At 41.4% G+C, this 12,500-nt stretch overlaps 1 protein-coding gene across 1 annotated transcript in view; it reads left to right on the forward strand.

The window, feature by feature from the left end:
• Nucleotides 1-9,171: 9,171 nt before the first annotated feature.
• The window catches only part of cabp1a (calcium binding protein 1a), a 17,928-nt gene continuing 14,599 nt past the window's right edge, over nucleotides 9,172-12,500 (forward strand). The window contains exon 1 of the mRNA XM_031570794.2: nucleotides 9,172-10,185. Within this exon, the coding sequence (XP_031426654.1) occupies nucleotides 9,466-10,185 (720 nt within the window). The 5' untranslated portion in view covers nucleotides 9,172-9,465. The remainder of the gene's footprint in view (nucleotides 10,186-12,500) is intronic.

The following is a 12,500-nucleotide window of genomic DNA, read 5'->3' on the forward strand; positions in this document are numbered from 1 at the left end:
ATGTTACAGTTCTTAAATGGGCTAGGTTTTAACTCTTAATTGTCCTGTATTCTGATCAGTCTTCTCTAAGAACAAGTTGATTGCATCATTTTGTGGTATTGATACATTCCTTTTGTAAAAAAAACAATGCAGATGTTTGATGATGTGGTTCAAGTAACAAGTACTCAATTTCATTTTGTTTTGTGCTTTTTTGCCGTTGCAAATCAATTCTGAAAATTGTCTCTTCCATCAGTATTGTGCCATGATCTCACTTGGAAAACAGTTAAGTAAATTGGTAGGTTTAATAAAAAGTGTTCCCTTTACACTCACTCCAGAGCGTGTTTGTTATTGTTTTTGTTTGTGAAAACTGAAATATGGTCAATCACTCTCACCAGGAAGGAAAGAAGGCAAGATGTCTCAGAGCATCAGCTCACAGCTCCACACCATGCAGGCAAAACTACCCATAACAGAAACCTATCCTCACCCACTAGCAGCGTCTGAAATGAGAGCAAATATGAATGCTGAGACATTTGGACGTCAGGTTTCTTCACATTCTTCACCCCTCTCTGACATGAAAAAAAAACTAACCATCTGTTCAGGGAGAGAGTTCAGGCCTCCAACTTCATTCAGGTGTGAAAAGATCAAAAGATCAGCTGCAGAAATTCTCTGAATGCTTCTTGTAAGAGAGAGTGCACTGGTGAGAAATACACATATGAACTATTAATAGCTGTTGCTTGTCAGGATTAGCCTTTGGACAAGCTATCCTGATTTTGTGGCCTAATTCACAAAGTCTTAAAAGTGTGGCTTTCCCCGGGCAAATGCCTGATGTTATTATAAGATGAACTAATGTCCCTGTTGCTTTTCTTTAGCCTACACCATGATGTTGCTGCTACTGCCAGATAGACAGACATCCGTATGTAAAGAAGGCTACACACGATGTGAAATTTTCTGTTTAATTCTACTGAAAATGTGTACAGTGGTGTTGGAACAAGGTCTGTTTTCGGAGACAAGCTGTCTGTCTAAGTAGGAATCGGTTTGGAAATGAATGCGATAACAGACATCAGCTTTTTTTTTTTTTTAATCTGCTCGTAAGAACTGCAGCTCCCCATTAGATATCAGCTTGCTTCTGCGTCACTTTTAAAACGATTGAAGTCGTGTCATTACATCTGTGTGCTTTGATGTCCCCCTTGTGGTATCTGCCAGAGAGAGTCTAAATGAGCTCGGGTGTTACTGATAGCACAGCATTGCCTCTGTTATTTCAAATGTGTAATAGAGGCGGCATGAGACAGCAAAACTGCCATTTTCTCATATGATATATTTCTATCTATCTGGTAGAATTTCAGGGGCCTCATATGATCTGCCCAGAACTTAGGTTGAGATACATGTGGATATCAATGGCAATGTCGTCAGACACTGTCAAAACAAATACTAGATAATTTAGTCCAAATAGGTACTTTGCAAAAAAGATATTTTTAAATTGCAGCACCCACGCAGTTTATTGAGTGCACCAGATGAGTTGATCCCCAATACCGTAATGACTTTGTTTGACCATAATGTTTTTATATCACAGTATGCAGTGTGCTCAACATAATTAGTCACATAAATAATGTCATCATGACAGAGCCCTGTGGTGAGTTGGATAAAATTTGATCAGATGTTATCTTTCAGAATATGGATTACTTGGGCAGATTCCAATGTACAGCACTACCCTATATAAACAAGTGAGGGAGCAAGTGAGTCACAATTGACATGTGTCACCATGGAAGCCGAAGCATCAGGAATTTACATGCATTTTGCTTGGCCAAACAGTCCTGCAGTCTACTCTATATTTTGTGCACCAACACCCATCTGGTTTTATTATTTAACATCCCTGTATAACTGCATAATTGTCTCTCATTTCTTGAGGCATAATAAAATAGGCATGATAGGAACTCAATTTCAAACTGATCGTATTTACATGCAAAGGCCAGAGGCATTTTTGGTTTCTATTTTTTGTAAAATGTTTAGTAAAGGGTCAAAATGTATCAAAAATATGAAGTGACTTGACATACAGTATATGCCAAAAGTATCTTGTCTGAAAATGCACTGTACACTTCTGCTAATAACAATGTGTAAATTCATCACTTACATCAGAGCTTCACTGTTGAGCACAGATGCTTACATGAGCTATCGTGCTGCAGGCTCTGGGATGTGTATTTTAGGATTACTCACTGTTATTGTTTGGATTGTGGTCACCCAATGACATATGCACATCTTCGTGGCCATCTGTTAGAGAGATGGCATTGACTAGATCCAGAGTCACATCCATATGTGTGTCTGTTTGTCTATTTGTCTTGTAATAAGCACATCCAAGCACTTGGAACCATGCATCACATCTTCAAAGTCAGCCTTTTATTTGGAAGAGTCTTGTCCCTAAGCACAAAGGTAATAATAATAATAATAATACATTTTCTTTAGTGGTGCCTTTTATGTCATTCAAGGTCACCTTACATCACATGAGATCAATACAAGCGTGCAATAATCATCAATAAAACACAAGATAAAATAAGCTGTATAACACAATGAAATAAAATGTAGCTGATTCTGTTAGTGAAGTGAGATCCCCTTTCATACCTTACTCTACACAAGTCCCCTTTGTAAATTGATATATCAGGAACATTGGTGTTATCCTGTCTATCCTGGAGGGTGTGAACAACCACACTTTTTGCTTTTGATACTAATGTTCTCACTTCAACTTGTAGGGGTACCCAGCACAGACTGATGAGGAAACATCTCTATAAGCTTCTAGGGGGCATCTTGACATTCCCAATCACTTCACATTCCCAATGTTTATAAAAAGTTTTAATTCATTTCATATTGGGAAGTGATCCCAGGGTTGAATAGCAAGACTATTCTCAGAAAGACTTGCTTGCAGTACCTCACAGTGATCAGTAGGGATCACTTTTGCCTCTTGTGGAGACATTTCACTGTTGCCTAGAGAATGGAGTAAAGGCAAGTCAATAGGAGGTGACGTCAAAAAATGCATACTCTATGGGAATATACTCTCTATCAAACATACCCATATTTTTCTGCATAATAAAGTTAATCAACAAGACAACCACCTTTGTAACTGGTAACTAACTCGCCATGCCATGAGCACACAGAACTGATCCTTTGGGTTGATGTGACAAAGAGGCTGGATGAGATATCTGTTTAGTCAAGAAATAAATAAATGCCCAAATAACCAGGAAATCGATATTGTGCTTCATACTACCTGATACTGAATGTGGGGTACACAGTATCATCCACAAATACACTGTGACCATTGTGGGAGAATGCAAATGCACATTTTATTTGACTACACATTTGGCTTATTTGTTATTCAAATTTGTCTCTCAAAGGTTGCTCAAGAGCCAGTAGGATATTGCTATGGCTTACGCTTCTTTGTCTTTTAAATAGCTACACTAAAAAAATGAATTATATTTTTTATAACACATGATTCCTTGTGGGGATTGTAAGAAATTACAGTATTTCCTGTGAGTGAACATGAGATTCATGAACAAGCAGCTGCTGTGACCACCAACGGTTGGTCAGCATAATCTTCAAAATGGTAATCTTATCATGTTAACAAAGGAAAGGACCCCACACTGGTATTGCTCAGACACCTGAGTTGTGAGTGACTGCAATTAATCATAGTATGGGAGTGGGGGCAGGCCATTGAGAACCATCTCAGGCAGAGGGTCAGAGAAACCTGATTATCATACAGAACAACAAAAGGTTGCCAGACCTGTTTGCATTAGAAGCCTAGCTCATTTACATTAAAAGCCTAGGAGGTGTCTTAAACCGTCTTAAACCGTATATATGGCTAGAGTTGGAGATGCTTGTTGTTCTGCACCACTGAATCTTTGTGACTGCACTTTAGTGCAATAAATCAACCACCTGACAAACATCCTTTTTCTTACAGGGTGCAAAGACACTAGGACCAACCTGAACCTGAACACCTGAACCATTCCTTATTTTCATGACATGGGACTGACCTCTTCCCCATCTTGACACAGTACCCTCTGTGTAATGTGTGGTTCATCAGTGTCCCTGGTTTTTATACCAAACAAAATTATAAACACAACATTGAACAAAGATCTCAGAGAATTTACTCAGTTATAGTTAATTTGGCAAATCCGTGCATTGTAGTGGATGATACTGCATGACTATGGTGAAAGATATGAATTTGTGCACAGAAATATAATTTTTGTAAGCATGGACAAATTGGTGGATCTTTAATTAAGCTTTACGAAACATGGGACCAACACTTGACCAATTTGCTTTTATGTTTTTTGTTCGTTGTAATTGGCTACGAGAAAGTGATTTGAACACTGAATGTGAACACTGAGAATGTGATTTGAACACTGAACACTGCTATTTATCAGCGCACAACACTAATCATAACATTTCCCCTTGGGTCACCCCTCATATTCCCCTTTATAATAAGACCCCCCAGCTTCCTGTCCTCGCATAACAAGACCCCACGAAACCCAAGAGGACGATGTGTAAATAAGTGCATTATTATCCTCTCCGTGGGCAATATTCACACTATATCACATATGGGATGTTGGGGCCATATCTACCTTTGTCAGTTTTGGATGAGACTTTTTTCCTTTTTGTTTTAGGGTTGACTTGGATGGCGAAATCTTAAACCAGGATGGTGGTGAAATCCTTTAATGACAAGGCTACATATACAAGTTCTCCATAAAGAAAAAAAACACCCCCTTAGGAACAAAACCTCTATAGCCCTTATATTTTAATTACAACAAGTAGTTTGATGTCCACCATCACATCTGTTTATTTAGACATTTCAAATTCAAAGAACCATAACAAATGCCACTGAATACAGATCCTGCTAGCTGTAATTAGATACCTGATATGCAGATGGGTGTTAAGTCTTGATAGTGTAAACAGTTGATGTACGTTTTCCAAATAATTCAATGACAGTTATATGTAAAGAGCAAAAACCTAACAAGTGGCGTGAGTTCTGAACGTTTGGTAAAAGCCCAAAAGATGTCCTTGAGCTGTGTGAAGAAACCTCATTTCCACTCTGGCTTTTAAACGCTTGACTGTTTGTAAATTGAAGAAATGGCTTGGAGGTGTACTTTTGGAAGACATCAGGATGCTGAACTAAAGGTTCGGGTTGGGCCATTTCCAAATAACACAAAAGTGTCTGATGGAGGAACATAACAGGCTTGAGGCTAGAAGGAAACCCAGATTTTTACACATAAATGTCCAGCATTTTACCCATAAATGTCCAGTGTGGTTAGTAAGTAATTTCCTGTTTATTTATCTCTTGAAAATCTGTGTGTCTTTACAAGTGTTTGTAAACCCTTTTATGTATTTTTTTATTCTGTGAGGCGCATTGTGTTACCTCCTGGAATGAAATGCGCCGTACAAATAAAGTTTGATTTGATTTGATTTGATTTGATTTGATAGTGAGATGTATATTTGACATCACGTGAACCCGTTGAGACTTTGCCTCAGACATTGCTATGTGTTTTGAATGAACAACAAGTAGTATAATTCCCTTTAGGCTCACTTTCTGCAGAGCTGAGTTGTTATTTGGGCTGACCTGCTATGTGTTTATGGGTCAGCTTCTGTTTCTTTTTCCCGTATATGTGCTGGAAGAATACAGGCCTAGACTGGGTTGGGCATGCTTTTATCCTTTATGCACATAAGGCACTCAAGTTATCTCAGGACTCCGGAGTTGCATATAAGTATATTTATTAAACAACAACAAGAAGCCTGTCGTGCTCACCCACGTCCTGGCACGTCAGAGAGAGGCACAGGCCCTCTCTCAGAGAGAGAGGGAGCCCGGGTTCACTCCCAGACTGCAGCAGACGAGAGAGAAGCCATATTAAACACATCACACAAGGTTTTCATAGAAATAAGTTAGCGTTCTCTGACGCCAAAACAATTTGTCAGCAGGGATAACCACGTGGTGGGTCTCTGACGTCCGAGGTCATCTTACTATGCTTTCTGTCTTGCAAGGATGTCAGTTTTACACAAGGTAAAAAGAAGCACAGTTCGACCCTTCTTATCACCTCTGGTCCAAACATGCTCTTACACTTATGCAGACTAAATGGCACCTAATAATCTAAGTTACACACACACAGAAACACAGAAAAGCCATGTTCCTGCTTACATAACAACATGATTCATACAAGGTATTTATTAATACAAGGGACTTGATTAATATATTATTGAGTCATTAACAGTGTTTGGTGAACTTTGATGTTTTTTTTTTTGTCAGCTCAAATATAAACAACATTTTTGCAGAATCACATGCAATAGCATTGAACACAAATAACATATTCACATATAATTGTTTCAACTTTCAACTTGGATTGGTAAATTCACTAAATAAATGACGTAATCCCTGAGTGACTAAAGGACCTTGATTTTTTTTCAGGATCTCTTCATGATTCTTTTTTTTGTTATGAACATGATAATGTATGCAACTTACAATATAATTTGCTTAGAAATCAGTTGTTCAGGGGGAGACCTGCATCCAAAGATGGTTTTCAGGCAACCAAGCTGAGGCTGAACCCTTAAACTGAAGTTATAGTAATTATGAAACAGTATAATTATCATTAAGAACTCCTAACTGGTTGTTAAGCTTTAATTAGATGCTAATGCATGATGTGAGAATGGGTAGCTGCCATATAGGGAACACACAACTGTGTTATAATCTAGGCTATATAAACAACTGAACTAGAATGTAATTATTCTTATTTTTTGTAGACAGCATCCAATCATCAGGGATGCGGTAGGACAAAATATATTTTAATAATGGCTTCCACAATTACATTTTCCCCCAACATTTTATTTTGTGAATAATAATGTGTTATATTATAGGATGTGATATTATACTTTACACCCCGGTAATGAGAAATACTGATATTTCTGTATAACAGCACACCTAAGCCCTTAATAAACTTGGTCACATCAGAATCAATACTGAGCTTCTCAAGAGCAATTAAAGCCTTGGGTCAGTGGGTTCCGTTTTAGACTACTCCTGTAGCTTACATGTCTGCTTCTAGAAAGTTCTCTCTATAAAAGAATGACAGACTAACTCACAGCATGCCCGCCTTCCACAAGAGAGAAAAAGTGTGTCTAATGCAATATTTAGGGACAGCGTCGACCTCATCTAGAGTCTTTCGGCCCTGAAGTAATGCTGCCAGGGAAGTGAGCATAGGCGCCTCGTCCCCTGGCTGTGGTTCATCACTGGCCCTCTCCAGAATAGCAAATTGGGTTTGACAAGATTGGACCTGCAGAGAGAAATGTGCATTTGCATGTCCCCTAAAACAGACTCAAAAATAAACACAGGCTCAGCTCACTCACGCACACATAGACGCACACACACACACACACATACACTCACAAACATACTCACACTCTTTTTACACACACACTCAAATATGCTGGCTCACTCACTCACAAAAACATGCACACTCACTCACTCACTCACTCTCTCTCTCTTTCTCACACATGTACACACACACACACACACCACTTGTCTGTACACACCCTTCAACCCCCCACACACACACCACTTGTCTGTATACACCCTCCCTCCTTCCCACACACGCGCACACACACACACACACACACACACACACACACACAAACACGCACACACACACACACACACATAGTCAGTGTTTCCAGAGCCTTGCTTTTTGCTCCTGTGGGCCCTTTCAGGCTGCTGAGTGAGCACAGTGCAGATGTGATGAGGGTTGTCAGCAGGGCGGAGGCTCATGGAAGCGACTGCGGTCTGCTCATCATCATCCTCAATCTTCAATCAGTTTGCGTTAAACAGCGTAACGCTAGAGAGGGGGCGACCGGGGACACGCGTCCTGTCTTCACCAGCGTCACCGACTCAGTCAAGTCAAGCAGCAGTGAAGTTTCTGCTCACATGTCACTTTTTGTGTGAGGCCGAACCGCAGAAGAGACGGGCGGCAGAGAGCCCCTGAGCACAGATGTCCCGAGTTTAGAGAGCTAAAGTTAATGAAGCAGAAGTCTGTGGATGCGAGGAGAGAGAGAGAGAGAAAGAGAGAGAGAGAAAGATAGAGAGATGGTGGTTTGTGTTTGAAAGGGTGTGTGTGTGTGTGGTGTGGTGGGGGGTTAATGCAGAGGAACTTTTATGCTTGATGTGTTTGCCTTCAGAAAAATCCACCGCTGCAAGGTCAACTGTGAAGTGATGGTGTGTTTGTGTGGAGGGGGATGTCTGGGATTGACGTCACCACTGGAGATGCTGGAACGAAGGCGGGTGGGGGGGGGCATTACAGCAGAAAATGCATCAGTGCAGTGCAGAGTTGTTGGGGCGAAAAATGATTTCTGCGAAGAGATTGAAGTGAAAGAATGGCAATGAGATAGTTTGCAGTGTAATAGTGTCTAATAGTGTCTTTAATTGTACATGTACATGTCCATGTTGACTTGTTTGGCTGCCCAAGATGATCTGCAAGGTGAAGTTGATATTCTTTTTCAAATTATGATAGGTCTGCAAACGCTCATCCAGGTCAAGTTCAAAATATCTAGTTCAAACTTATCACCACTGTGTCCCAGAAGCCTTTCCCTTCCAAATAATATTCAATAAATATTAAAATAATATTCAATATAATATTCAATAAATAATAGATAATATTCACTAAACTGTAAAAACAAACGAGGGCTGTGGTAGAGGCTGTCGTCAGGGGAACATACTGCAATGTACCTCTCATTAGGCAACATGCGCCACAGCAAAACAACAAAACAAAAACACAAATGAATAGTCCTGCTTCGAAATTTGTTTTATAATTCGTATTACATATTTTATAATAAGGTTTAAGTATCACTGCATATAGGTTAACATGGAATAAATGTAAATAAGGTAGACTGTAGCTGCCTGTCTTTGACCTTGAAAGAGGCAGGGATGCCTTGGGTGTTTAATGAACTCTTGCCAGTTAATTACAGGTCGTTGTCCGTGTCCCTATTGTGTAGCTATCACTGTACAAAGCGTTAATTTTGCTGACCCTGCAGCACATCCGAGGTCACGACAAGCGCCTCCTGCGTAGCGAGAGACACGGAGTGCGCCAAGAATATAGGCATTCATTAAGTGATGCCATGCGAAAAAATGACGGTCTGTTTTCACCTCTTACCCCGCCTCACTCCCCTACTCTCTCTCTCCCTCCCTTCCTCAGCTCATTCTCATAAAAATGCTGTACCCACACGCATCTCTACGCGACCTGTACAAGAATAGCGGTCCAGCGTTGCTGAGCTATCAGGTGGCTGAGACCAACTTTTAGAAGGCTTCTTCGGTCGCATCATGCGCCGTCAAAAATGTCAAAGCGGGACTACGTCGGACTGCCATGGCACTGTAAACTCGATCAGTCGACTTAATCTGTGAAATACATTGATATGGCATTGCGTTGACGAGCCCCCGTGTAAACGCTGACGAATCCGAACAACTGAAAGCCTACGATGAGCTTCTCACTTCCGAAAAGCGAATCTACAACCTCCTTGCTGAGATCTTCGGGCGCAAACCGAAGATCGACACATCTCCCCGAACCTGGGGGATCCCGGCGGGCTCAGCATCGTCCCCCTACGGTCCAGGTAGCTGGCAGCACCGCAGAGGAGTCGTTCTGGTCGGCTGAAGGCGATGCTAGTTTGCGAAGACCCCTGTGCCACCCCTCAGTCATCGGTAACCGGGATAGCGCTGCAAGGCGTGGGACGAAGAGCCAGTCTCAACACTATCGCAATTCCCACGGTCCCCTGCCCACAGGGCACAGCCAGGAGGACTTCCCGGAGAGGCAGGATGCCAGCCGAGGAGGGAGGGAGCACAGCAAGCCATCCAGACACTCGCATCGCCACCACCACCACCATCACCATCACCATCACAAAGCTGCGCGGGATAACCTGCCGCCAGAGCCTCAACACAAATACTGTAATTCGCCTCGAATGCCCAGTCGAACCCAGTCCTTTACCGAGGGTTCAGATGAGGCGGCGTTATTCTTTGATTCACGCAAACAAACTCGACCAAGTTCATCCTCAAGCGGGGAGATATGCCCGCTGTCTACGACGTCGTCCTCACCAGTTCCAGCATCCTCCAGCAGGTCCTCTCGCCACTCCGGGAGATCCAGCGCAGCATCTTCTGAATCTGACTTTAATTTGCGTCCAATTCTTAACTCCCTTTTTGGACAGGTAGGCATATTGATTTCTTGCACCACTGAATAATAACACAAACCTAAACCTCCATCGAGGTGCACTTTGGAGCGTTATATAATCGCATACAAATAGGAAGCTGAATAATTGCCATGCTACAGGTGGCAAACTTAAAAGCCTAGTCTTATGCTGTAGTTATTATACCTACAGTTATTATAACTACTCATGTTTGGGAGTAATATTGTCTTGGTCGATATGTCTTCCAAACATAGAGGGGCACTGAATCTAGACCCTGCTTAACAGGTGTCACGTCACCATGTTTACTACAAAAGATATCACGTTTTTTGTTAGGCTATGACAGGCTGGCTAATCTAGTATGTATTAGTGGGAGGTAGGCATGTCTGAGTCAGCCTTGGGAATTATGTTTATGTGCATTACTCTGGGGGTAAATGCATTGAAATACAGTGTCAACACTCAAAGGTAGAAGAGAATGCTACTCTGCTTTGAGAGACCCTCATAGTGAAAGCAGCTCATGGTTTGCAAATGGAGAGCTATTGACTGGGTTGACCTTTGGACGATTCTGTGTCCAATATGTAGTGGCATCCTCTCCCTGGTGTGCGCATCACACATCTTGCTTGGCGCCCAATCAATGGCATCAAATATGAATGAAAGCTAGTCTGCCAGTGACCATACGATACGCTGTGATTGGCTCTGTTGCTGCCTTGGGTGCTCTCATTGGGTTAAATGGAATGTCCTTGTGTTGTGTCTTCATGACTGTCATGGGTAGGTGGTCAGGGGTTGAGTGTCACATTGACCAGTTTTATAAACGTTTGATGTATGTGTTCTTAGGCAGTGTAATTTCCATGACAGGGCAGCTGGGTCGACTAGGGCATCTTCTGTTTTGAAAAGAAGACTACATTTATTTAGAGGTTTGTGTGTGTGTGTGTGTGTGTGTGTGTGTGTGTGTGTGTGTGTGTGTGTGTGTGTGTGTGTGTGTGTGTGTGTGTGTGTATGTGTGATAATTGTGTCTGTAATTGTGCCTCACATTCTGACACTGTATTGTTTTGGCCTTTGGTGTTTATGTATGTATGCTTGTGTGTATGTATGCCTGTGTGTTTGTGTGTGTGTGTGTGTGTGTGTGTGTGTGTGTGTGTGTGTGTGTGTGTGTGTGTGTGTGTGTGTGTGTGTGTGTGTGTGTGTTTGACATCACAGACTGTCTGTGAAGTGTAAATTTGCATCAGTCAGATGCTAAGCATGTTCTCCCCTTAATTGTTTTTCCCTGAATTAATTGAAAATAGTGCCCGTCCCTTGGTCTGTTTTTGGCTTTGAAGAGACTGTCTTTGAAGACTACATCCTCTCTTGCTGAAACACTGGGCTTTCTCAGTAGATTGAGGTTATGCTGTTGAAGCGGCCATCTGCCGTCTTCGATACCACTGAATTTCAGAGTGTATCCATATAATGTCCTATTCCAACTCTTATCTGACTTATGTCATTATTGTTCAAGTTTGTCATTGCAGAGGAGCAACAGATTGCATATACAATTATCTGATTTGTTTGGGTTTTTCACAGTTATTCCTAATGCTCCTGTTTAAAATGATGCTATGAGGTGGTCTTAGGTAGTAGTTTTATGTTTCAGTGGGGCACCTAAGGTTGGTGTAATTATGCACATCAAATATATGGATATACCGGTATATTCGTACCGGTATACCACTGAATGATTCTTTTCTAGACAATATTCTCTGGCAGGAAGCATTCTTTGTCTCATTTGGTATTCTCCCGTAATAGTCTAAATGCATATAGAAACACAACACTGAGATATACTGCATTTACGGCATCACCGCCATGGTAACTGGTCCCTTGCAGTTAGAGTGCTAAAATTATAAAATTATATCATCCTCTGGAGGGATGTTGTCTCCTCACACTTCTCAAAAAAAAATGTTATCAACAGCTCATACAGGCGGTCATTAGAGTGATACAATGGGAAAACCATAAAACAGAAGACGTCAGTGGATTACCTTATTACAATCCACTGACGTCTTCTGTATTATGGTTTGCCCATTGTATCACTACTTCGCCAATGTCTGAATACCATTGTGAGCAAGTTGTGTTAGGTGAATTAACAAATGACTGAGTTTCCTTCATTCATATTACTGATATTTTCTTCAGTTGAAAAAGGAAAATGCACTGGAACATTTGACACTGGCAAGAGTTTTGCCCTCCAATGCTTATAAAAATCCCTTCCTTTCCTTACCTCTGTGTCTCATCTGCTTTTCCCTCAATCTCCTCTTGGCTGTCAGTCATTTGAGCCTGGGGATCCCAAAGCTTGTAAATATAGCACTTATAGCACAGTCTGT

The sequence above is a fragment of the Clupea harengus genome, chromosome 7 (genome assembly GCF_900700415.2).
Source record: "Clupea harengus chromosome 7, Ch_v2.0.2, whole genome shotgun sequence".
In the NCBI taxonomy this organism is placed as follows: Eukaryota; Metazoa; Chordata; class Actinopteri; order Clupeiformes; family Clupeidae; genus Clupea; species Clupea harengus.